Source organism: Triturus cristatus, chromosome 7 (genome assembly GCF_964204655.1).
Source record: "Triturus cristatus chromosome 7, aTriCri1.1, whole genome shotgun sequence".
Classification (NCBI taxonomy): domain Eukaryota; kingdom Metazoa; phylum Chordata; class Amphibia; order Caudata; family Salamandridae; genus Triturus; species Triturus cristatus.
In genome coordinates, this window is record NC_140590.1 from 1,666,343,518 (window position 1) to 1,666,369,954 (window position 26,437).

At 51.9% G+C, this 26,437-nt stretch overlaps 1 protein-coding gene across 3 annotated transcripts in view; it reads left to right on the forward strand.

Moving 5' to 3' along the window:
- TAF4 (TATA-box binding protein associated factor 4) overlaps positions 1 to 26,437 on the forward strand; it is a 298,522-nt gene that overhangs the window by 262,619 nt on the left and 9,466 nt on the right. For all 3 annotated transcript variants that reach the window (XM_085619781.1, XM_085619783.1, XM_085619782.1), the window contains 2 exons: positions 726 to 782; positions 877 to 996. In XM_085619781.1, coding sequence (XP_085475907.1) covers positions 726 to 782; positions 877 to 996 — 177 coding nt within the window. The remainder of the gene's footprint in view (positions 1 to 725; positions 783 to 876; positions 997 to 26,437) is intronic.

Sequence of the window (26,437 nt, forward strand, 5' to 3'; positions counted from 1 at the left end):
AACTGGAAGGGTACAGGCAGGGAACTGATGTTTAATGCCACCCATATGCACCGCAGTAGAAGAATGTTCAACCAGGTGTAGTTGGGCATCTGCCAGATTTGCACTGGAAAAAGGAACTGTCAGGTTTGTGTGCTACTATCCTTTGCCATGAGGCAAGATAATTCTGTTGAAGTGCCTGAAAGTAAAAACAAGATTTGAAGATAGGTTGAGTGTAGAACTAGAATCCAGGTAAGCCTCCTCTTGCCCATAGTAGAAAGCATTTTAAGGTTTTGGGCACGAAAAGAGTTAAAGGATCAATTCTGATTTGACTGTGATGGGCTCTTGGTTCAGAAGTCAGTATAGCAGGTAGAAGTGTTTGTCTTGAACTTGCACTTTCTCAACCTTCCTAGGTTACTGTAAGCATAAAAGAATTTTCCAAAATCAAAATAGCACAGTTTTTAAACTTATTTTTGTGAGTTTTGGTATGAAACTGTTCTGTCTGAAATATAGTAGCGCTGAAAGAATGAGGATTTAGATGCCCCGCTCTCGTACCGTGATGCATAATTAGCTTTGTGCGTCATTGTGTAGACTGAGTTTAAGAAAAAAACTATCTATAAACATTTGTAGTAAGATTCTTCTCTTAATTAAATATTCTCAAGATGTAGTGCATTTGTGTCTTTCTTCTAACCTGCTTACAGTTTTTTAAATGTATCTGCAAGTCCTAAATTTATCTTTTCTGTCTACAGTCTCGATCGCGACAGGAGGATCCTGAGCAGCTTCGACTGAAACAGAAAGCCAAGGAGGTAAGGGCTTTTGTTATAGCTTCTCCTTTAGTTGTGATCATTGTTTAGCAAGCACTTTGGTATTGATTGTTGCTTCTACACCTCGACCGCACAGATGCAGCAGCAGGAACTAGCACAGATGCGACAGCGAGATGCCAACTTAACAGCATTAGCAGCCATCGGTCCTAGAAAGAAACGGAAAGTGGACTCTCCGGGACCTGGTACTGGAACAGAGGTATAGTTGTCTTCAGTCCATGTCTTTCATGCTGCAGTAACATTTTCATTGCTGTCCACATTACCTTGTTGTTGGGTGATTGCCTTTTTATATCTAGCTTTGTTATAAATACCCCTATTTAGTTAATTTATAGAGAGATTTTTGCTCCCGCTGTATTCAGTTCATTTGTATAGAGTCCAAGGTGCCAGAAAACTGTGGTTTGGCATTCTAAATATACGCTGTGATTCTCGGCTAGTGTTATAATTTTAGAAAGAGGTGAAATGTGCTGCCTTCATCTTTTTTCTGCTGGTGATAGCCAGCTGCCACCAAAGGTTTTTTAGCTGGATATGTGTCGTCAGGCTTGCAGTAAAGTGCGCTGAAATACCTGCATGATTTTTGTTGTGCAAAATTTCTTTTTTCCATGGCTAGATGCCTTGGGACCACAACCTATCCGTACGAATCAGTCCCTAGAAAGAGATGTTAATTTGCAGCATAAAATTCCAGAGGCCCAGTGACCAAAACATAGTTACCATTTCTCCATCAGGCACCTACCTGCATATCTATATTTTTCCTCTGTCCTGCTTAGAGCAATCATTTGTTTCTAACCTGGATAAAGGGAATTTATGGTACATATTGCTGCCATAAAAATCTCATATGGAGACTCCAGATTAAAAAAAGAAAATGCAGCACGGTTTATTTTCAGTCTCACATCTGGGGCCTGCAGTACACTGCGTCGTGGGGACCCTGCGTTGATTCTCGGTGTATATTGAAATTATTTCATAGTTTTGTGCATCAACTACAGAGCTTTCTTGTACACAAGACTTTGGGATACTCTGCAAAAAGTGGCCTTTTTGGCTAACTGTTGAATCTGTTCAATACTACTCTGCAACTCTCTGGGGTACTCCCAAGGGGGTGGGTTGGTCATCTGTTCCTGCAGGTTTGGCAACTGTAGTGACTCCAACCCTGACACCTGATGTTGAACATTCATAGGCTTTTACCTTGGTATCCATGGCAAAGTCTAAACGTGCAGACTCTGGTGATAGCCAAAATTTTGTAGGTGAAAGTATCATACATGTGGTGAAGGAGGTAATCTGAAAGAAACACGTTAGTTAGATTCCTCACCTTAGAATATCCCCAGGCGTTAGGCTGGATCCGGAAAGATTTTTCGTCAGCAATACCCTTGCGAGTCGCTAGGCGTAGTCTGCGGCTCCGCGTACGTCGTCGGCGTTGTGATCGCCGGAATGACGTCGTCGGAGTACTTAGACGCCGCCCTGGCACGCTGACGTCAGTTCTTCTTTTTTCCGCGCCAGTAAGCGCCGATCCGGGAAGAGCATACCCTTTTAGTCACTTTTTTGACTAAACTTTTTGAACTCTTTTGGTTCTATTTCCAGTCGACTTCGACTCTGGTGCCGGTAGGGATGCCTGGATTCAAACCTTGCGACGCCTGTCACCGACTGATGTCGGTCACGGATCACCACCGCCTGTGTCTCTATTGCCTTGGGGCTGACCACGATGCCGAGTCGTGCCTCGACTTCCGGGCCCTGACCTCGAAGGCTAGGCGGGAGCGGTCCCGCAAGCTGCTCGAGATCCGGCAGTCGGCTCCACGCCGTTCAAGGTCCCGGTCGAGGGACCGTTCACGGAGCCGCAGCCATCACCGCTCGTCGGGGTCGAAGTCTTCGCACTCCGATAAGTCGAAGCACAGCAAGAAGTCGAAGAGGCGATATCGCTCTTCTGACTCTCCTCGCCGGTCGCGCTACTCGGCTGAGGATTCGGGAGGCACCACCCGCGCGGCTCCGTCAGAGCGGCAGGAGTCCCGTCCGACCCCATACCCTCCGGTCCCTGGGTCCGACGCGACTCCGGCGGAGATCAGAGACTTCCTCGTGGCCATGAGGAGCCTGGCTCCGCCGTCGACGCCTGCCAGCGCGCCTTCGGGACCCGCGGGCTTGACTGGGAAGCCTAGTGAGCCAGCAGCTCCTGCCCCGTCGCCGACTCCGGTCCCGACGCTGCAGGCCCCAGGCCTGGATCCCGGTCGACTTTACGACCCTTCCGCCGGCGCCGACCCCTCCGGAGCCGCCCCCGCCTTCGGACGATGCCGTTCCCCGGTTTAGTCCCGGTCCGGGCCCGGCGTCAGAGCGGTGCCATCCGGCGCCGATGGATGACAGATTAATCTACCACCCGGCGCTGATCCCTTCCACCTGTATACCTGGAGTCGGATGACGGAGACGACTGGGAGGGGTCTGAGGACCCTCTGGCACAGCAGGGCCAGTTATCGCAGGACTAGGCAGACGAACTGGGGGATGCCAGTGGTCTTGATACGTCCCTTGACACTGGCTTCATCTCTCCTCCATCCATGGCTACGGAGGAGGGTGCTACGTATTCTGTGGTGCTGCGCAAGGCGGTCGAAGCCCTCGGGTTTGAGCTGCCTGCTGTGGCCGTGAGGACTAATCTCCTCACTGAAGTGCTTCAACCGCCGGCAAGCTCCTCGGAGCCTCTGCTGCAGTTCAATGAAGCACTGACCGACGTTCTGATGGGCACCTGGTCCAAGCCCTCCACAGTTCCTCCTGTGGACCGGAACGTGGCCCGGCTCCACCGCCCTGCACCGGGCGACCCCAGTTTTCTGTCGGTGCACCCCACGCCCGAGAGCCTGGTATCCAGGCCTCTGCCTCCCAGACCTCCTTCCCGTCTGCTCCCCCGGATCGGGAATCCAAAAGGTTGGAACAGTTTGGAAAGAAACTATTCTCCTACCTTAATTTGGGGTTGCGGTCTATCAACACCGCGTGCCTTTTGGACCGTTACTCCCACTCCCTGTGGAATACGGTGGAGGACGTGCTGCCCCAGTGTCCGGAGGAGGCCCGGGCACGGCTTGCCCAGGCTCTTGCCGAAGGGCGGGATGCGGCACGGTATTCTATCCGATGTGGACTGGACACAATGGACTCGCTAGGCAGGGCAATTGCGACCACGGTGGTGATTTGTCGCCATGCCTGGCTGAGGACCACAAATTTCTCCGGGGATGTCCAGAGCACCCTCATGGACATGTCCTTCGATGGCCGTCGCCTTTTTGGCGACAAAGCGGATAGTGCGCTGGAGCGCTTCAAGGACTCCAGGGCTACGGCTAAGTCCTTGGGCCTCTCGGCCCGCGCCCGCAAACCTCCGCTTTTCGCCCCTTTTGTGGCCAGGGAAGGGGCGCCCCCTCACGTCCGTCTAGCCACAGGCCGCAGATCCAGTCTCAATGCTGTCACGGACGTGGATTCCGCCGAGGCGGAGCAGTGGGGAAAAAAAGAGCCGGTCCGTCCATATCTACCCCAGCAGCATCCGCCTCAAAGCCCTCCTAGTCCGAGCTTTCAGTCCCATTCCACGCCGGTGGGAGGCAGAGTTCGCCATCACCTGCTCCACCATCACATCGGACAGGTGGGTGCTGCAAATCGTCCGAAGGGGCTACTCCCTCCCCTTCGAGGCGATCCCTCCAACCATGCCACCGCAGTACCACCGTATGTCAGGGGATCACTTGAAACTTCTGTGGGAGGAAGTTACGGCCCTCTTGGCCAAGGGGGCCATCGAGCATGTTCCTGGCCCAGTAGTAGATCGGGGTTGTTACTCCCGCTACTTTCTGGTTCCCAAGAAGGGCAAAGGGGTCCTACGCCCTATCTTGGACCTCAGGAGCGTCAACGCCTTCCTCCGGAAGGAGAAGTTCAAGATGCTGACATTAGCTCAGGTTCTGGCTGCCCTAGACCCTGGAGACTGGATGGTAGCGTTGAACTTGCAGGAAGCTTATTTCCACATCCCCGTCCTGCCGGCCCACCGGCGTTACCTGCAGTTCATGGTAGGCCACGAGCACTTTCAGTTTACCGTGCTCCCCCTTCGGCCTCACCAGTGCCCCTCGGGTGTTCACGAAAGTGATGGCGGTGGTCGCAGCTCATCTGCGCAGATTAGGGGTTCCAGTCTTCCCCAATCTCCACGACTGGTTGTTGAAGGCGGGCTCGCCCCAGGCAGTTGTCTCCCACCTCCAGACTACGGCCGACCTCCTGCATTTGCTGGGGTTTTCCATCAATGTGCCGAAGTCGCATCTGAGTCCCTCCCAGAAGCTCCTCTTCATCGGAGCGGTTCTGGACTCTGCGCAGTTCCGGGTCTATCCTCCGGAACAGCGGGTTCGGTATATTCAGGCTCTGATTCCGATCTTTCAGCCTCTATCCCGGTTTCAGGCTGGTTGGTGCTGCGGCTTCTGGGTCTGATGGCTTCCTGCATCCTGCTGGTACATCACGCTCGGTGGCGGATGTGGGCTCTGCAGTGGGACCTGAAGTTTCAGTGGGCCCAGCATCGGGGCAACCTGTCCGACCATGTCTTTATCTCGGAGGGCACTGCCACACAGTTGCAGTGGTGGCTCACGGACCGCGATTGGGTCAGTGGCAGATCCCTCTCCCTACCCCAACCAGAGCACGTAGGGGTGACTGATGCGTCCCTCCTGGGATGGGGGGGCCACATGGGAGAGGCGGAGATCAGAGGCCTCCAGTCTCCGGCGGAGTCCCGACTCCATATCAACCTGTTGGAGCTGCGGGCGATCCGACTTGCACTGAAGGCATTCCTCCCCTCTGTTCGGGGGAGTGTGGTGCAGGTGTACACGGACAACACCACCGCCATGTGGTATTGCAACAAACAGGGCGGGGTGGGGTCGTGGACCCTTTGTTGGCTCTGCGCCTCTGGACATGGCTGGAACATCAGGGCATCACCCTGGTGGTTCAACACCTGGCGGGCTCTCTGAACGCCAGGGCGGACAAACTCTGCCGCCGGTGCATGATGGATCACGAATGGCGTCTGAACTCGGATGTCGCGCAAGGCCTCTTTCGGCAGTGGGGAGAGCCTTGGTTAGATCTATTCGCCACTGAAGAGAACGCGCGATATCAGCAGTTCTGCGCGTTGGAATTTCCTAGGCGGCACTCGCTCGGAGACGCTTTTCGTCGGGAGAGGAGCTGCGGTCTGTTGTACGCCTTCCCGCCTATACCACTTCTGCCCAGAGTGCTGAAGATCAGACTCGAACGGGCCCAAGTCATCCTTGTGGCTCCGGATTGGGCACGAAGATACTGGTATCCCGAGCTACTCAGTCTATCGATCGATCCCCCGATTCGACTGCCTCTTCAGGAGGACCTTCTGTCGCAGCAGCAGGAGACGGTCCTCCACCCGTACCTGTCCAGCCTCCACCTCCATGCGTGGAGATCGAGCGGCGGCAGTTGATGCCATTTGACTTGCCTCCTGAAGTCTGTAATGTTATTCTGGTAGCTAGGCGTCCCTCCACAAAATCGGTATACGCCTGCAGGTGGAACACATTTGTGGCATGGTGCACAGCAAAGGCTGTGGATCCCCTTTCCGCCTCTCTTTCTGAGGTTCTCCTCTTTCTTCTTTCCCCGGCCCAGCAGGGCTCTGCTGTGGGCACCCTCAAGGGATATATTTCAGCTATTTCTGCCTGCTTACGGCCTCCTGATCAGCCTTCTCTTTTTTAAATCCCCTTTTGTTTCTCGATTCTTTAAGGACATTACTCACATGTTTCCTCCTGTCCCCTTCGTAATGCCTCAGTGGGATTTGAATCTAGTCTTGACCTATCTGATGTGCGCTCCCTTTGAGCCACTTCATAATTGTCCCCTTCGTCTTCTGACTCTTAAGACTGCTTTCCTGGTTGCCATCACCTCTGCTAGAAGGGTGAGTGAGCTCTAGGCTCTCTTCTAAGCCTCCTTTCCTTTCTGTCCATCCGGACAAAGTTGTCCTTAGGACTCGTCCTTCCTTTCTCCCTAAGGTGATAACTGCCTTCCACATCGGCCAGTGTGTTACTCTGCCCACCTTCTTTCCGCCTCCGTATCCCTCAAAAAAGGAAGAGAGGCTCCACCGTCTGGACCCGAAACGGGCGCTGTCCTTTTATCTGGACCGCACCAAACAGTTCCGGGTGGACGACCAACTCTTTGTTGGCTACGTGGGCGCTAAGTAGGGGCGGGCGGTGCACAAGCGAACCATCTCTCGGTGGGTCGTTTTGTGTATCGAGGCCTGTTATTCTTTAGCTAAATAGGAACCTCCTGTAGGGCTGAGGGCCTATTCCACGCGGGCCACACCGGCAACCACTGCCCTGGGCCGGGGAGTCCCCTTGCAGGACATTTGTCAGGCAGCAACGTGGGCCTCGCTGCTCACGTTTGCCAACTGCTTCTTTGGCCGTTCTGTTCTCCAGGACTTTCTGGTGTGATCTTGGTTCGCAGACCCACCGCGGGGTTGGTATTGCTGGGGTATCTATTCTAAGGTGAGGAATCTAACTAACGTGTTTCTTTCAGTTACTTACCTTCGGTAACGATATATCTGTAAGAAACATTAGTTAGTTAAATTCCTCACCGCCCCACCAATCCTCTCCGTTCTGCGAACCAATATCTAGGGTTGAGGTCATCCCTTTCAGGGCCCTAGATTCTTGGCACCAGTGTCGATCTCTTGCATGGTTCTGCGTTCCTGGCGCGGAAAGCTATGTACAAGAACTGACGTCAGCGCGTGAGGGCGGCATCTAAGTACTCCAACAAAGTCATTCCGGCGATCACGACGCCGACGACGGACGAGGAACCGCAGACGACGCCTAGCGACGCGCAAGGGTATTGCTGACGAAAAATCTTTCCGGATCCAGCCTGACTCCTGGGGATATTCTAAAGTGAGGAATCTAACTAACTAATGTTTCTTACAGATATATCGTTACCGAAGTTAAGTAACTTGTTCGTCAGGACCGACTATAGCCATGATCCATAATATGAACATCTCCCTTGGGTCTAGATGTTCACCCACTTGGAGATTTTTGGTTCCGGTTTATATGCTTTAGCTTTAAAGCGCAAGGACTATGGCCAGAAGGAGATTGGTTACTCAGAAGCTGGTCACCTTCTGCCACTTTACAATACTGATCTCTACTTGGATTTGCAAAATGCCAGTGGTTGGATACTTCACCAGAAAGTAACATTTACTTCTTGTTATGCCCTGCTTTAGGGGGTTTAGTATTTTGCAACATTTATTAGGAAGGAGGCTGAAGCCTTAGGATTGACTTTATCTTCTGAAGTAGTAAAATCTATCATTCTGACACAAGCTTCCATGGCAATGATGGATCCCTTGTTTCCACTTAATAAGGCACTCAAGGACCCCATCATGGCTGCTTCGGAGAAACTTTTCAGGCCCAGCAGCACAGATTACTCAGAGCTACAGACCTGCCCCATGGAGACCTCTACTTTATTTTACTCCCACCAATCGCCAGAATGCTTGCTGTTTGAAACTTTGTCATCAGTGCAAACTTTGTCATCATTGCCTGTCTGGCTCCACTTGCCTCGGCCAGTGGGGCCCACCATATGTCTAATGCCACACAGCATATATGCTCATACTTGCATGTCTTCTGGGAATTGGTGAAACTCCGTTACCAGCCTGCTTGAACATATGAGAGGGTGAGGGATGGATGTGTTGAAACAGATTCTAAAGTGTGGCCTTGACTTGGAGGATATTATAAAGTGGTTATGGGTACAGAGTCTGCATGCCTGGCACTTTCCATTGGATTTTCTGTAGATGTCCAGGTTATGCTCCTGTGTGAGATCGCCAGTTTTTCCTTGGACCACTTTAAGAACCGCTGGTCTATTGCACATGTCCTATGTCTGGTCTTCCCTGCACAACAATATCACCAACAGTATTGGAAGTTCTGTGGTTATTGCAGGGTCGTGTGATCTCTGCAGTGGCTGCAGTCTCAGCCCGTTCAAATGTCAGAAAAGCTGTATCGCTCTGTTCATGCCCTTTCTATGGGTAATCACCAGCAGCGAATGTAGTTCCATACATCCTCCACAGGCTCTGCTGTTTCCAAACCCCTCTCATTCCCCCAGCATCAACATCACCTTCTGGTAGGAAAGAGGGTCTCCTGTTTTGCCCCCTGCTGGTATGGAATCACGACAGTCAACTGGGTCATCCATCTAATCAGCCGGGACCTACGTCTTATCTTTCCCATCCTCCTTCTCCCCAAGCTCCTTCAGAGTATGATTGCAGACTCATGCCTCAATCGTAGTGGAGCCATAGAAGTGGTGCCTCTAGAAAAGAGGCACTTGATTTTGCTCTATTTACTTCTTGGTCTTTAAGAGGGATGGGGGTTTGAGGCCTCTCATATATTTGTGTCATATGTACCTATTCATTTGGCAGGACAAATTCAAGATTCTTTCTCTGAGCCACATCCTCTTTTCCCTGGAGTCCGAGTAATCCTACGGCATCCCTAGACTTCCAGGAGGCAAACTGTAATCTTCTGATTACCCTTACCTACAGGCGCTAGAGGTTCATGGTGGGCTTCTCAGCAGTTTCAGTTAGCGTTTCTCCCATTCAGATTGACAGCAGTCCCATGCGTCGTTACAAATGTGTGGGCAATCATGGCACTGTCACTGTGGCGGTTAGGAGTCCTTGTATTCCTATTCTTGAACAACTGTTTGGTGAAAGAGGAGTCCTTAGGTGGTGGTCCAGGACCATCTCCAGGAGAAGTCTCTCCTGCACGACCAGGGCTTCACCATCCAGTAGTCACACGTCACTCCCACAGAATTGATCAAGATGGAGCTCGGCATTATGAAGGCCTTTCCTCCACCTCCATGGATAACAGATGTATTTGGGATGGTTCCAATGCGCCTGACTACAGTTTGAATGAGAGTTCTTCAGTTCTTGTGTCTACCACCTTTTGCAGCATTCTATTGGTGCCTCATGCCAGGTGGTGAATAATAGCTTTCCGGTGGTGTCTACGACAGCACTGGCTGCTACACCAAGAAAGTCTCTTAACTCAGGTGGAGACCTTTCAGATGGTGCATCAAAACGTGCACTAATGGATTAACTCCTCCACTATTTTCTTTTGTTCATCGTTGACTCACTGGGCTGTGGTGCTCATCTGGGGAGCATGATAAGCAAGGCCTTTGGCTGGGGTCAGAGCAGTGATTGCACATAAATGCGCTTCTATTGCCGGTGGTCCATCTTGCCCTAAAGGTCTTTTTCATTTTCATCTCGGGGGTAACCTCCAGGGTCTGTTAGACAAATCACTACCATGCATTATATCAAAAACCAAAGCAGTGTGGGGTTTTGGACCTTATGTTAGGAGGCGATTTGCCTGTCGAGTCACTGGGAATCTTACCCATTGCACATGTTCCCTCATTGTGAGAGTGGATGCTCTGTTGTCCTGATGGGGCTGAGTTTATCTTCTTCAGATCAGAGTTTCTATTCATAGATCTCTTCACCACGGCCGTGAACCAGTAGTGTCCTCAGTTTTGAGCCATTCAATTCCCCTCAATGGTTCTCTGGGGGATGCCTTCAAGATTTGCTTGTCTCAGAGCCTGCTATATGCATTTTTGCCGATTCTGCTTATGTCCAAAGTTCTACTGCAGAAGGACCCCTCGCTATTGATTCGGGTTGCTTTGGATTGCCCCAGTTTGGGCATTTGATTACCTCTTTTCCCCCTGCACAGAGCAGACCTGCTCCTAAATCAAGATGGTCAGGTTGTACACCCCAGTCCAAAGACTGCGCCATACTACGCCGAGATTGACAGTGCAATCTAGAGTCCTTTTGTCTTCCAGATTGGGTTGCTGATTTTGTCTTGATAACCAGACAGTTTGCCACCAAATTCTTGTAAGCTGGCTGATGGAGTAAGTTAGTATAATGGTGATGTAACAAAATGGGTTCTGCCCATGTAATTCACCCAGATGTTTCGATTTTTGATCACCTGGTTCTTTTCTTTTTTTTCTTTCTGTCAGTGAGCCTTTCAACTGGTGAGTCATCCGTAGTAAATGTTCGCTAAAAGGACTCCGAGCGTTTAGCGCCATTGACTGCATTTTAAGATAAGGCTGCTGCGATGCAGCTAGGGTAAGGGGCAATTGGCTGATTAAACGTGAGCAATTGAGCACACGTGTGAGGGGTGCACGTGGATGTCTTGTGTTGTGCGCATCCCTGTATCTGAGCACACTTAGCCTGGTGCAGAGGGTACTCTGTAGGATTAGATATTGACCTACGGTAGACCTTATAATATCAGTGTACACTCATAGGGAAGGTCACTGTGGTTTACTGTCTTTTCTGCAGTGACACTTTATTATACACATAGAGGGAAATCTGCCTTACAGTGCAGTTTTGCTTCCCTTTGGCCTACAAAGTCCAGTGACATCTCAAAATGGAGCGAAACATGTCTACTCAGATCAGATCTGAGAGTTCCAAGAAGGAATCTGTACAACTTAAGGGCCATCTACAATTGTCCTATTTTTCTGGCTTAGCTCTGGATCAGAGCCCAGGCCTTTTGTCACCCTGCTGACCCACCTTATTTACATTGATCCCCAGCAGCAGGAATAAAGACCTCCCCACACAAAGAGAGCAATTACCAGTGCTTCAGTCAGCTCCCCAATATGGAGGGGTGGCGAGAAGAATCTGCATCCATCAGTTAGCTGTCACACTGTACCAGGGATGGGCCAGACCAGGGCCACTGAACAAAGGATGAAGCCCATATCTCTGTAGCCAACACAGGAGCGGACTCTTCTTTAAAGCTTTGATGGGAAAGTCCCTGGCAGTGATGCCATCCAGGGGTGGAGATGAGGCCCCCAGAGGAGTTGTGACCAGTGACTCCTGGAAGACGGCATCTAGACTTGTCCCAGCATGATGTGAAAGACGGTTTGGACAGGGACGGAGAGGTGATGTGGCACCCTAGGACTGGCCAGGGGTGTCTGGCTTCTAGAACTTTTTGCCCCCACTTAAAAAGTCTTGCACAAGAGGGAGAGAGTGCTTTTTGTTGGAGCTGAACACTTACTGGAGGCAGCAGCCATGGACAACTGAAAGCAGGAACCCTCTGTTGTCCAGCTGGGCTAAGGACTCTGCCTACAGTTGACTCCAGAACTAGTGGTCCCTGACTAGTGAAGCTGGTCCCCGTATGCCCCCTAAGGACTAGTTTGAGAAAGATCTGGACTTCTGCACCAAGAGGGACGCACCAGAGGAGACAAAGGAGAATGGCTGGCGTTTTGGACCCAGCTCCCTGCGAAATGTGCCACCTGAGAGGCCAGGAGTTCCAAGGAAAAGGCTCCAGGTGGCAAAATGAGCCAAAGATCAAGTAAAATGGGCCATTCGTTCCTGATATATGGAAAGGAAAAGGATTTGACCTGCACCTCCCCCTCCCCCCAAAATCAAGGACACCAAGCACTTAAAACTCCGCTGGTTAGCCTTGGATCTGAATCCCAGACAGAATTTCCTACATAGGTGCCCGGGACCCCAACATCGGATCACCACCCCCACGAGGCCACAGAGGGGCCTGGGATTCCAATTCTGGGCCCCCAATGTGAGCAGCGACAGGGAGCACCGCCGTGCTCCTCCGAGGGGAGTAAAAGGGCCCAGTATCCCAACTCTGAGCCCCAGTGGCTGAGTGGAGAAGGGGGAACGCAGCAGGGCCTGCCCCGCTCTTGGTGCCCATAGGTGGGGGGTGGTGGTGGAGGGGCCCATGGTCGGTGGGCACCCTGGGCTGCTGCCAACGGAAAGAGGGTTCCCAGGTGGGTCTGGGCACTCCCAAGGAAAAAAGTAAAGGAAAATAAATCTGCTCAGTAGCTGGAAAAAATAGGCCCGGAGGCGGTGGTTTTTAGTCACACACTCAAGGATATGCCTCATAATACCCTGTGGGACCCGACGCTTGCAAAACATTTTCTACCGCTTGTGATGGCCTCAAGACAGTTGGACTACCACCATCAGGGTAAAAAGAGTGCGGGGAGTAGCGTAAGCTCCACAGCTCATCCTTTAGGAAGCCAAGAGTCTGAGGGAGTGGTATAAGCGCCACACCTCCCCCTCAAGGCAGCCAAATGGGATGTTAACCCAAGTGCAGCCTCTAGGTTTAGAGGGGTCTAGGAAAAGATGACCAACCCATGATTTCCCATGCTTTTTTAAGCACTCCCACAGCTGGAGCTCTACATCTGGGAGTGCAACGCCCATTAAGGAGGAGTCTGACTGAAGGTCATGTGGCCTAAAGGTTGTTAAAAGAGGAAAAAAAGGCGCTAACACGTGGTTGATGTTAAAACAATGCTATATCCAAAGGTGTTTTACAATGGCCTGAAAAATGCTTTATTTAAAACTATTATCCACTTTGTTTTACACAGTGCTTTATTTAAAACTATTATTCACCATACCCTATTTAAAAAGTGTTATTAATGTTGATAGTCATGCATATTCCTGAAAGACTGCAATACATGATAATATGAGCACATGAACACAATGTTTATACTCGTAATAAGTGCAGGGGGATTCCGGTTATTGAAGTCAATGATAGTGAAGTATTATCATGACCTGATTGTGGTCTTAAGTGTGGTAACACTGACCTGACATAAACTGACACCCCCTATATGGTTATGTGCTGTACTCTACATGTAGGAGGGTACTGTGATTTTTGGGGTCATGAACCTTTAGAGTTCCAATGTACTGTTGCGAAAAGTTTTTCCACCAGCCATATGTATATTTGTAAGTTACTGCTTAGTATTAAGTCCCTTACAAACCAAGGTCTGGTGGTGACTACGTTTTAGGGTTCCCTGGCAGCTCTAAGTTTGTATTGTCATGACCAAGTTCCCTGTTCAAATTGACACCATTGGTGCATTACATGACAGGTTTGCTTTACTTATTCCCACCCACTCACTTTTTGGCCTTTGGTTTGTCTTTTATGTTGGTATATCCACCCAGACAGTGCATTGTTGCCCAGCTCAACTTCGGACTCTAAAAACACTATTGTTGGTGACAACTTTTGCTTGTCATTTCAGAGACATTTAAACCCTCTCGCTTTTTTTCTTGGATAAACTGGCCCTCCCCTCTTTAACCATTCTCTTTCTCACCCAAAGTAGTTTCTGCATTTCAAATAGGCCAATCTGTTACCATTCCATCTTTCTTTCCTCCTCTGCATCCAGTCAAGGAGGAGGGAGCTCTCCATATGCTGGACCACAGGTGTCTGGTGTCTTGGAACGTTTCTGCACACAACATGACCTAGTTGATGACTAGGTCTTAGTGAGGCTTCACTAAAACTGAAATGGGCAATGAAAGGCAAGCTTTTGGAAAAGGTAAATCCCAGACCTCAAACACATTGAGATGCTGTGGTAGGACCTAAAGAAAGCTGTGCATAAATGAACACCTCTGATTTCACCTGTCCTACAGAAGGTTTTGGTTAGAAGTGTGCCAGAATGCATTTGAAAGGAAATGTATGTGGTGAACTTTTTGCACAAGGCAGCAGAGTTTGCTGGCTTTTTTATGTAATAAGTAGTGATTTAGTGAAATTGTGTGTTATTTGTCATGAGGTTAGATGTATCTACTCTTAGGACTTGTGAGGACTCAGTGAAGGTTAGATATATATTGTATAGAAAAGTGCAGTATATTTTTGGATGGACAAATGTCAACCTAAAAGGATAAAGCCAACATGTGCTAGAAATCACACACATTAAAAAAACAAACCTGTATTCAATCCCTTGTCATGTAACAAAAAGCATTCAGGCAAGAATCAAAGGCCACGTGTAAAGTATTTTGTTAGACCTGTCAGCCCTTTGGGTGGTCCCTCCTCATCATTATTTATTTTGTCCCACTTTTGCCTCAAACCCTATTATAATTTTTCCTTTTTGGGAACCACCAGATTTTTTAGTGTTGATGCAGGGTCAGGGAGCCATTTTCCCTACCCCTGGAACTTCTGTCTGAGGGCCTGAGACACAAAATGGTGGCCACCCATTGTCACCTGTGACATCATCAGAACCCACTGGAGATGTCTAGAACCTTCCGTAACATTCTAGAACCCTGTGACAGAGGGAGGCAGTTTAGAATGTTGGGAGGCCATCTCAGAGTGGCAGTTGGCATCTGACTAGAGAGGAGAGAGGACCAGTTCAGAAGGTGGTCGGAGTAAGGCAGCAGGGGTGGAAACCAGTGCTTGGAGTGGGGTCCAGAAACCCACCCTTGATGCTAGTCCCTACTGACCAAGCCCAGCCTAGAGCCCTGTGTGGGACCCAGACCAGAAAAACCATCTTAAGGACCTAAATATTGTGAAGAGGCCTTAAAGAAGAAGACCAGCAAGCTCCTGACCTGTTTAGCGGTGTCCTCCTGGAGTCCTGACGTCGAGAAGCCTGGAGACCTGAGGCCTGAGGTGGAGAAGCGACGCTGACAGAAAGCAGACGTCGTACCCGGAGCCGTCGGAGGTCGAGAGAGGGCGCCGACGGAGGTCGTGGAGAGGCACCGGAGGTCGAGTAAGGAGTCACCTGAGGTTGAGGTGAAGCGCGCCGGAGGTCGGGAGTGGAGATCGTACTCCGGAGTCGCCGGAGATCGAGGTGAAGCGCGCCGGAGGTCGGGAGTGGAGATCGCACTCCGGAGTCGCCGGAGATCGAGGTGAAGCGCGCCGGAGGTCGGGAAGGGAGGTCGCACTCCGGAGACATCCGGAAGCGGGGAGACCGTGACCCTGCAACGCCGGAAGGCGACATCGAGCCGGAGCAGCCCACCGACATCGAGCCTTGGCCGCCCAGCGACATCGATCCGGAACAGCCCAGCGACATCGATCCGGAACAGCCCAGCGACATCGATCCGAAACAGCCCAGCGACATCGATCCGAAGCCGCCCAGCGACACCGAACCGGAGCCGCCCAGCGACATCGAGCCGGAGCCGCCTCACGACATCGACACGGCGCCGAGCGGAGCCGATCATCGTGAAAAGGGCAGTAAGTGGTAGAGGGGGCGTCTGAGGCCCCGTGGAGCCCTAAAAGACCATTCTAGGGGCTAGAGGGGTGTTAGAACCAGCCTGGGAGTGCCAGGGGTGAACTGAGACTGGTGCAGTGACCTCTGTGAGGGGTTGTGTATTTTGGGAGAACCAGGTCCTTAGGTTACCCTTATTCTACCTCAGTTCAGGCCCAGCCTTGACCAATCTAGGTGGGACACCCCCCATGTCATCCAAATGACCACAAGCTGTACTTGGGCAAAGTAAAACCAAACTACCTCGTGAAAGGGTTGTGAACTGTAATTGTCATTGATTGTGTTATTTGAGTTATTGAGGGTGCTTTATTTATTGTCTTCCATTAATTTATTCCTGCACTGTATTTATTGCCTGACTGTATTTATTTGCCATCTGTATTTATTGCACCTATATTTATTCCGTGTTTATTTATGACCTGATCCTATTTATTGAAACCCCACTGTGGTATTATTTATTTGACCTGCTATTTTCAAGAAAAGTCTTATGGTATTGTATGTATGTTTTGAAACCTGCAACTTGGAGAAAATAAGATAAAGACAAACTACTTTCTTTCATAATTTTTACGGTGTAGTGTCGTTTTTGGAACGGATGAACGCATGGTTATTGTGAGCGTGTGACGTACGCTTCACACGGTGCCTGCCCCCAACCGCTCGAGCCAAGCTACCACTGTGCTGGGAACCTGGTGACTGCTAACCCGGTTGCCCGGTTTCCAACATAAAATTGGTGTTCAGCGGTGGGATAGAGCTGTGCTTGCGTCCACTCGACAATAACTGTGGGTAGTCCATAGGCCTACACCGGGAGTTTTCTCCAAGCGGACTTCCTAATTTTGAGTTTTGTTTTTTCCAAATTTACTTCTGGTGGTGGGAGGAGGTATTACAAAAAGTACCCCCCTGCATAGCTTCTGTAAGCAACTGTCTTCTATCCTGAGTGGGCAAAATGGAGTTTGTACTGGAGGATGTGGAAACTTATACTGTGGCCCAACTCAGGGAGTTTTGTGAGCGAGAGGGGGTGTTTTGTCCCCAAGGTGCAAAGAAGGGTGAGCTCCAGACCAGCTTAAGGGCTTGGGGGGGGAGGCACGACGAGAAAGTAAGGTTGAGAAGGAGGACCGGGATGGAGAGCCTGACAGCGAGGGGGCTGGTTTGTACCAACCCGAGGTGGGGAACCTAGTAGCGGGGCCCAGAACACTTTCAAGGAAGGGCAGCAGTGTCTCTAGCAACGGCTTATTAGAAGCAGAATTCACTGACCGGAGGGAGAAAAGACAGCTCACATGGGATTTGGCGAAGCTGGAGAACGAAAAGGAGGAACGGAGGATGGCTCACGAGTTGAGGCTCAGGGAGATAGATCTTCAGATCCTACGGGTCGGGGCACACCCTGTTCCTAGTGGTGGCAGCGAAGAAAGAGAAATCACCAGGGAATCCAAACCCTATTTGCCAAAAGACATAGTAGCTAGTTATAGTGCGGGTGATGATATCGCCAAGTGGCTAGCGGCCTATGAGATCTCATTAAGAGTCCATGGGGTTCCAGAGAAATATTGGGGAGGGGGATTGTATAAATACATGCCTCCAGCTGGCAGGGATACATTATTGGCCCTAGAGCAGGATGAGCAGACCCACTACCCCACCATGAAAGTGGCGCTCGTGAGGAAGTTTGGACTAACACCCGAGAAGTACAGACAGAAGTTCCGGGGTAGCCACAAACTGGGCACACAGAATTGGGTGGATTTCCTGGACTATGCAAAGAAGGCATTGAAGGGTTGGATACAAGGCAGCGAGGTGAGGGACTACGAGGGGTTGTTTGATTTGATGTTGAAGGAACACCTGCTCGAAAAATGTTTCCCTGAACTGCGTCAACACCTGGTGGATAGCAAGCTGACCAATCCCCGGAAGCTTGCTGAGGAGGCGGACATTTGGGCTAGTACCCGGGTGTCCACAAGGGGGACTGGAGGGGACTCTCAAAGGACCGGACAGGGCGCCCCCCAGAAGAAAGAGGGAGGGGAAAAGAAAACGGAGTTCTCTAAAGGCCCCCAAAATAGTTCCCAAGGGAAGGGAACAGGATTCACCCCTAGGGCTAACCCACCCAGAAACCCTAATCCTGGCCAGAGTCAGCAGCCAAGGGTTGTCCATTGCTACGAGTGCGGTGGTGTCGGACACTATAAGGGAGATGTGAAGTGCCCGAAAAGACCACCCCCTCCCATCGGAGGAAAGGCCCCCGGAGTAGGTAGTGTAGTGCTCGGGGAGGAGATGCCCTTAGATAAGGGAAGGGAGTGGGCGGGTGTCACTTTAGTGTCCCTGGGAGAACGGGAGATGGTTCCTAAGATCCAGGTGCCCGCAAATACCACAAAGTATGGGCAGTGGGTCACCATCAACGGCCAAAGAGGGGAGGCTCTGAGAGACACAGGAGCCAGTATGACTATGGTACATAGCCAACTGGTGTCTCCAGAGCAGGTGATTCCCCATGTACTCCACCCTGCCGCGATGGCTGACGGCAGAATGGGTCACTATCCGGTGGCCGAGGTTCCATTTGAATGGGAAGGGGTTGCAGGTTTACTTCGAGTTGCCGTAAGCCCTGCTGTGCCAGTCGATTGTCTGCTGGGGAATGACATGGAGCATAATGCTTGGAAGGAGGTGGAATACCGGACTCATGCTGAGATGCTGGGTACACCTGACTGGGCCTGTGTCAGCACAGGGTCTGCGACTACCCGGAGAGGGAGTTCGTTTAGGCGGGAGCCTGGAACAAAGGCACCGCCGGCTGCCAATCAAGGGAAGAACCGAGGACAGGAGGAGCCTGCCTCGGCATCCGCGCCCCGTGTGACGGATAAGCCACCGGAGGTGGTGGACCAGGAGTCCGCGGAGGGGGATGTTACCAAACTGGAGAACCTACCCATCCCGGCCGAGTGGCACGTGGAAGGAGGGCCGACCAGGGAGGAATTCTGCAAGGGCCAGAAGGAGTGTCCTACCCTTGAGGGACTGAGGCGACAGGCCGAAGCCCAGGCAGCAGGGAACGTTGAGGGGAACTATAATATTTACTGGGAGGATGGCCTCCTCTACAGTGAACCCAAGGCACCCATGCACGGATCGTCACGGGCCTTGGTTGTCCCTCAACGTTACCGAGCCTTCCTTCTGGAGTTGGCTCATGAGATCCCCTTGGCAGGACACCTGGGGCAAGACAAGACCTTTGCCCGTCTTGTCCCACACTTTTATTGGCCTCAGATGAAAGTGTCGTCCGACACCTATTGCCGGACATGTGTGTCTTGTCAAGCCAGTGGGAAAACAGGGGTGAAGCTGAAAGCTCCCCTGGAACCACTTCCTGTCGTTAGCACCCCCTTTGAAAGGGTGGGCATCGACATTGTGGGTCCATTAGATCCGCCTACTACAGCTGGTCACAGGTTTATCCTGGTTCTGGTGGATCATGCCACACGGTACCCAGAGGCCATACCTGTGAGGACCATTACTGCACCTGTGGTGGCTAGGGCCCTGATGGGAATCTTTACCCGAGTGTGTTTTCCCAAGGAAGTTGTGTCCGACAGGGGGACCAACTTCATGTCAGCATACATGCGGGCGATGTGGAAGGAGTGTGGAGTGACCTACCGGTTCACCACTCCTTACCACCCCCAGACCAATGGTCTGGTGGAGAGGTTCAATAAGACCTTGAAAGGCATGATTAGAAGTCTGCCTGAAAGCCTGCGGAGGAAATGGGACGTCCTCCTACCCTGTCTATTGTTTTCTTACAGGGAAGTGCCACAGAAGGGAGTGGGCTTCAGCCCCTTCGAGCTTTTGTATGGGCACCCTGTGCGTGGACCTCTCAGCCTGGTGAGAGACGGATGGGAAAGAACTCCCAGAAAGCTTCCCCAGGACGTGGTGAGCTACATGCCGGCCTTCCGGAGCCAAATGGCTAAGTTGTGGAAGCAAGCTTCTGACAACTTGGAAGCCAGCCAAGCAGTGATGAAGGCGTGGTATGACCACAATGCTCACCCGGTGGAGTTGGAGCCTGGCCAGAAGGTGTGGGTGATCGAACCAGGAGAGCTTAGCGCCCTCCAGGATCGCTGGTCAGGACCCTTTGAGGTGTTGGAGAAGAAGGGTAAGGCTACCTACTTGGTGGACCTGAAGACCCCTCGTCAGCCCCTACGGGTGCTGCATGCCAACCGCCTCAAACCCCACCATGAGAGGCCCGAAGTCCTATTGTTAATGATGACTGACGGAGCAGAGGACGTGGAAAGCGAGCCTCTCCCCGACTTATTTGCGTCTCAAGAGAAGGATGGGTTGGTGGAGGGAGTGATTCTCTCCCCGTCCCTAACTCCTGAACAGCAGGAGGACTGCCGCCAGGTCCTGGGGCAGTACTCTTCGTTGTTCTCCCTTGTTCCGGGTAGGACTCACCTGTGCGTCCATGACGTGGACACAGGAGACAGCCCACCTGTGAAGTCAAAGATCTACCGGATGACAGACAAGGTGAAGGCCAGCATTCACAGTGAAGTCACCAAGATGCTGGAGCTAGGAGTGATCGAACCTTCCAGCAGCCCCTGGTCCAGTCCGGTGGTACTAGTACCAAAAGCTGCACCACCGGGTGCCCAACCGGAACTGAGGTTCTGTGTGGACTACCGGGGACTGAATTCAGTAACCAAGACTGATGCTCATCCGATCCCGAGGGCGGATGAACTGATTGACCGGCTGGGAGCTGCCCAATATTTGAGTACCTTTGACCTTGCATCCGGGTACTGGCAGATCTCTCTGACTGATGGAGCTAAGGAAAGGTCAGCCTTCTCCACGCCCAAGGGCCACTACCAGTTCTGCGTGATGCCCTTTGGGCTCAAGAACGCACCTGCCACGTTTCAGCGTCTGGTGAACCAGATCCTCACTGGAATGGAGAGTTTCTCTGCTGCTTATCTGGACGACATTGCCGTCTTCAGTAACAGCTGGGAGGATCACTTGCGTCACCTGCAAGCTGTTCTCCAGGCCCTGAAGCACGCTGGTTTAACGATCAAGGCCAGTAAATGCCAGATCGGGCAGGGGTCGGTGGTGTACCTTGGACACTTGGTGGGTAGGGGAGCGGTGCAACCCCTCCAGGCAAAAATCGAGGCAATCATGGCCTGGGAGCCCCCCAAGACTCAGACTGAGGTCCGAGCTTTTCTGGGCCTTACCGGATATTACCACCGCTTCGTGAAGGGGTATGGGACCATTGTGGCCCCCCTCACGGACCTGACGTCCAAGAAACAACCTCGACGGGTAGTCTGGACGGAGGCTTGCCAGCAGGCCTTTGTGAAACTGAAGCAAGCCATGTGCGAGGCCCCAGTCTTAAGGGCCCCAGATTTTTCCAAGGAGTTCATTGTCCAGACGGATGCATCGGAACATGGCATTGGGGCAGTGTTATCGCAACTCAATGAAGAGGGTCTGGATCAACCCGTGGTCTTCCTATCCCGGAGACTACTTCCCAGGGAACAGAAGTGGAGTGCAATAGAGCGTGAAGCCTTTGCAGTGGTATGGGCTCTGAATAAGTTGCGGCCATACCTGTTTGGCTCGCACTTCCTAGTTCAGACCGACCACAGACCCCTTCGTTGGCTGATGCAGATGAAGGGGGAGAATCCCAAGTTGCTAAGGTGGTCTATCTCCCTACAGGGAATGGACTTTCAGGTGGAACATCGGCCTGGAGTGGACCACGCCAATGCAGACGGTCTCTCAAGGTATTTCCGCCTTAGTGATGAGAACTCCCAAGGGGTTGGGTAGCTCTCCCCACTTTCAGCTGGGGGGGGACGCGTGTTAGACCTGTCAGCCCTTTGGGTGGTCCCTCCTCATCATTATTTATTTTGTCCCACTTTTGCCTCAAACCCTATTATAATTTTTCCTTTTCAGGAACCACCAGATTTTTTTAGTGTTGATGCAGGGTCAGGGAGCCATTTTCCCTACCCCTGGAACTTCAGTTTGAGGGCCTGAGACACAAAATGGTGGCCACCCATTGTCACCTGTGACATCATCAGAACCCACTGGAGATGTCTAGAACCTTCCGTAACATTCTAGAACCCTGTGACAGAGGGAGGCAGTTTAGAATGTTGGGAGGCCATCTCAGAGTGGCAGTTGGCATCTGACTAGAGAGGAGAGAGGACCAGTTCAGAAGGTGGTCGGAGTAAGGCAGCAGGGGTGGAAACCAGTGCTTGGAGTGGGGTCCAGAAACCCACCCTTGATGCTAGTTCCTACTGACCAAGCCCAGCCTAGAGCCCTGTGTGGGACCAAGACCAGAAAAACCATCTTAAGGACCTAAATATTGTGAAGAGGCCTTAAAGAAGAAGACCAGCAAGCTCCTGACCTGTTTAGCGGTGTCCTCCTGGAGTCCCGACGTCGAGAAGCCTGGAGACCTGAGGCCTGAGGTGGAGAAGCGACGCTGACAGAAAGCAGACATCGTACCCGGAGCCGTCGGAGGTCGAGAGAGGGCGCCGACGGAGGTCGTGGAGAGGCACCGGAGGTCGAGTAAGGAGTCGCCTGAGGTTGAGGTGAAGCGCGCCGGAGGTCGGGAGTGGAGATCGCACTCCGGAGTCGCCGGAGATCGAGGTGAAGCGCGCCGGAGGTCAGGAGTGGAGATCGCACTCCGGAGACGCCGGAATCTGAGGTGAAGCGCGCCGGAGGTCGGGAGTGGAGGTCGCACTCCGGAGACATCCGGAAGCGGGGAGACCGTGACCCTGCGACGCCGGAAGGCGACATCGAGCCGGAGCAGCCCAGCGACATCGAGCCGAGGCCGCCCAGCGACATCGATCCGGAACAGCCCAGCGACACCGAACCGGAGCCGCCCAGCGACACCGAACCGGAGCCGCCCAGCGACACCGAACCGGAGCCGCCCAGCGACATCGAGCCGGAGCCGCCTCACGACATCGACACGGCGCCGAGCGGAGCCGATCATCGTGAAAAGGGCAGTAAGTGGTAGAGGGGGCGTCTGAGGCCCCGTGGAGCCCTAAAAGACCATTCTAGGGGCTAGAGGGGTGTTAGAACCAGCCTGGGAGTGCCAGGGGTGAACTGAGACCGGTGCAGTGACCTCTGTGAGGGGTTGTGTATTTTGGGAGAACCGGGTCCTTAGGTTACCCTTATTCTACCTCAGTTCAGGCCCAGCCTTGACCAATCTAGGTGGGACACCCCCCATGTCATCCAAATGACCACAAGCTGTACTTGGGCAAAGTAAAACCAAACTACCTCGTGAAAGGGTTGTGAACTGTAATTGTCATTGATTGTGTTATTTGAGTTATTGAGGGTGCTTTATTTATTGTCTTCCATTAATTTATTCCTGCACTGTATTTATTGCCTGACTGTATTTATTTGCCATCTGTATTTATTGCACCTATATTTATTCCGTGTTTATTTATGACCTGATCCTATTTATTGAAACCCCACTGTGGTATTATTTATTTGACCTGCTATTTTCAAGAAAAGTCTTATGGTATTGTATGTATGTTTTGAAACCTGCAACTAAGAGAAAATAAGATAAAGACAAACTACTTTCTTTCATAATTTTTACGGTGTAGTGTCGTTTTTGGAACGGATGAACGCATGGTTATTGTGAGGGTGTGACGTACGCTTCACACGGTGCCTGCCCCCAACCGCTCGAGCCAAGCTACCACTGTGCTGGGAACCTGGTGACTGCTAACCTGGTTGCCCGGTTTCCAACATATTTACAATAACATTCCTCAACTAATTTTAAAATAAAGAGAACACTTTTGATTGTGAGTAAAATAAGACCAAAATGACAAAGAAGCAATAAGGGAAACTGGAGATTTTAATTAGCTGATAGACTCTAGTTGTAGATTCCTTACCTTTTGAATTCCCCCCAGGCATCAGTCTGGATCCGGAGATTTTTCATCAACAGTACCCTTGCACGCCAGTAGGCGGCGTCGGTCGGTCGGCTCCACGTCCGTCGTGGCGTTCGCTCTGTAAATGACGTTGCGGGACCTACATAGTTGCCGCCCGGGCGCACTGTCGTCCGTTCTTTCTTTTTACGTGCCAGCCTAAGCACAGATCTGGAGAGAGCTAGCCCTCAGCCGTTTTTTGGCTAACCTTTTTTTGACTTTTGTCAAGATTTTTTCTTAGTCTCGGACTCCTGGTGTCGTCTAGATGTCCCAGCGTAGGACCGGATTCAAGCCCTGTGGATCCTGTCATCGTATGATGTCCGTGACTTACCCGCACCTCGTGTGCCTCTGATGCTTTGTGCGTGACCACGACTCGAAGTAGTGTTCCAAATGCCGGTCCATGAATCCGAAGGCTTTGCGGGAGCGGTCCCGAAAGCTGTTGGAGGCATGGCGCTTGACTCTCATTCTCAGTCGGGGGGAGGGTCCTGAGAATGGTCACAGAGCCCGTTCTCCTCGTCACATTCAAAATCCTCGGGGCGCCCAGGTAAGCTCAAGAAGAACTCAAAGAAACCTAGACGTTCTTCAACTTCACCCCGTCCGTCGGCCGACGTGATGCGGGACACACACAGAGCATCGTTGTTCTAGGCCTCTGTCTTTGGAGCCTCTTTCTGAGACGACTCCGCGTCCCCCTACTTTTCCGGGAGCCGGAACATCTCCCTCCCAACTACGAAAGTTCTATTAGGCCCTGCACCTCTTCTTTGGACAGCATGGCTTCGCTGGTGTGCCTTCGGGCCCCGCGGGTTTGGTTGGGGGCCCCAAGCCTTCGATGCCGGCAGCTTTGGCTCTGGGGGCTTCTGCGGATCAGTTCTCGGATCCGGACCGACGTCTGTCGATCCAACTCTACCATCCCCGACATCAATCCCGGTGTTGACACTCTAGCCCCCTGCTGGGATCGACCCCCTTCCTCGTCCCCGACGTGGACACGAAGCTGGACTGACGTTGGTTCTCACGCCAGAAGGGACTTTTGTCCCTGTGTTCATCCCTGGTGTTGATTTTGTGCCAGCTGGTGGTGAAGAGCACTGGAAGGGGCAGCTGGACCCTTTAACTGACCAGCTTGAAGACCCTGTGGACTGGCGGATAGACCTGGGCGAGGCCAGTGGGCTGGACACTTCCCCTGACACTGGCCTGATTTCTCCCCCTCCCGTGACTACGGCAGAGAGAGCTTCATACGCAGTGGTGGTGAGAAGGGCAGCCAAGGTCCTTGGCCTTGACCTTCCTTTGGTGGCAGTCAGGACTAATCTTCTGGCAAAGGAGCTTCAGCCTGCGGTTTCTACCTTCGCACCCCTTTTGCCCTGAAATGAAGCCCTCACTGATGTCCTTCTGGGTACTTGGTCAAAGCCCAGGACAGGGGCTCCTGTGGACCGGACAGTTGCCTGCCGCCATTGCCCCGCTCCGGGCGACTCTGCATTCCTTACATAACATCCTGTCCCTGAGAGCTTGGTTGTCCAAGTCTCATCTTCTAAAGGCACATTCCCTTCTGTACTCTGACCCCACCCCCCGATTTCCAAGTTGCTGGACCATCTTGGGAAGAGTGTGTTTTCTTCCTCTATCTTGACATTGCGGTCGGTGAATACCGCTTACCTCTTGGACCGATACTCCCATATCATCTGGAATACAGTTGCACAGGTGCTGCCGCAGTGCCTGGGCTATTCTCTCCCAAGCAGTTGCGGACAGGAGGGATGGGAGAAATTCACCATTTGTTGTGGACTAGACACCACCTATTCACTAGGCAGAACGGTTGCCTAGTCGGTGACATTACGACGCTATGCCTGGTTGAGGAGTCCTGACGTTTCCGGGGATGTCCAATCTACCCTGATGGACATGCTCTTTGATGGCACTCTCCTTTTTGGCGATAAGGCAGACTCGGCGCTAGAGCGCTTCAAGGAATCTCACGCTACAGCCATATCCTTGAGCCTCACTGCTACCACCTGTCCCCCCTCAGTCTGTCTGCCTTTCATCCTTTTCGTGGCTACAGAACAAGCGACCAGCCACGTTCTGTCCAATCCAGCCACCAGGTCATGCAAGCTGTCCAGCCTCTGCGTGGCTGAGGACGTGGGACCCAGTGTCCTCCTGGGTCAGGGAGCCAACGGGCGGGCCAGTCCACCCTTTCCTCCTCTGCCACTGCTTACAAACCTTCCTAGTCCGAGGTTACAAGCCCATCAGCTATTCGAAAGCAGGATTCACCATTACCTCCTCCGCTGGCAGTCCATCATGCCGGACAGTTGGGTACTGCAGATAGTCCGAAGGGGCTACTCCATCCCCTTCGAGACTAACCCTCCCTCCATGCCACCCTCTTACGATTGTATGTCGGAGGATTATTTGGTGTTTCTCCGCAAGGAAGTTATGGCTCTCTTGGCCAAGGGGCTATAGAGGGTCTCTGTGCTAGAAGTAGGACGTGGTTGTTATTCCCGCTACTTTCTGGTGCACAAAAAGTACAAAAGCCTTTGCCCTATATTAGACATCCGGACCCTCAACTTATTCTTTCGGAAGGAGAAGTTCAAAATGCTCACTTTGGCCCAGGTCCTTTCTGTGTTTGACCCAGGAGACTGGATGATATCGTTGGACTTGCAGGACGATTATTTCCATATCCCTGTCCTGCCTGCCCACAGATGTTACTTATAGTTCACAGTGGGCCACGAGCACTTTCAGTTCACTGTGCTCCCCTTTGGCTTTACCAGTGCCTCTTGGGTGTTCACAAAAGTGATGGCCGTGATCCCAGTTCATCAGTGCAGATCAGAGGTACCAGTCTTCCCCCTATATCGACAACTGGCTGTTGAAGGTGGGCTTGCCCCAAGCTGTCGTCGCCCACTTTAAGACTACGCTGGACCTCCTGTATTTGCTGGGGTTTACTATCAACGT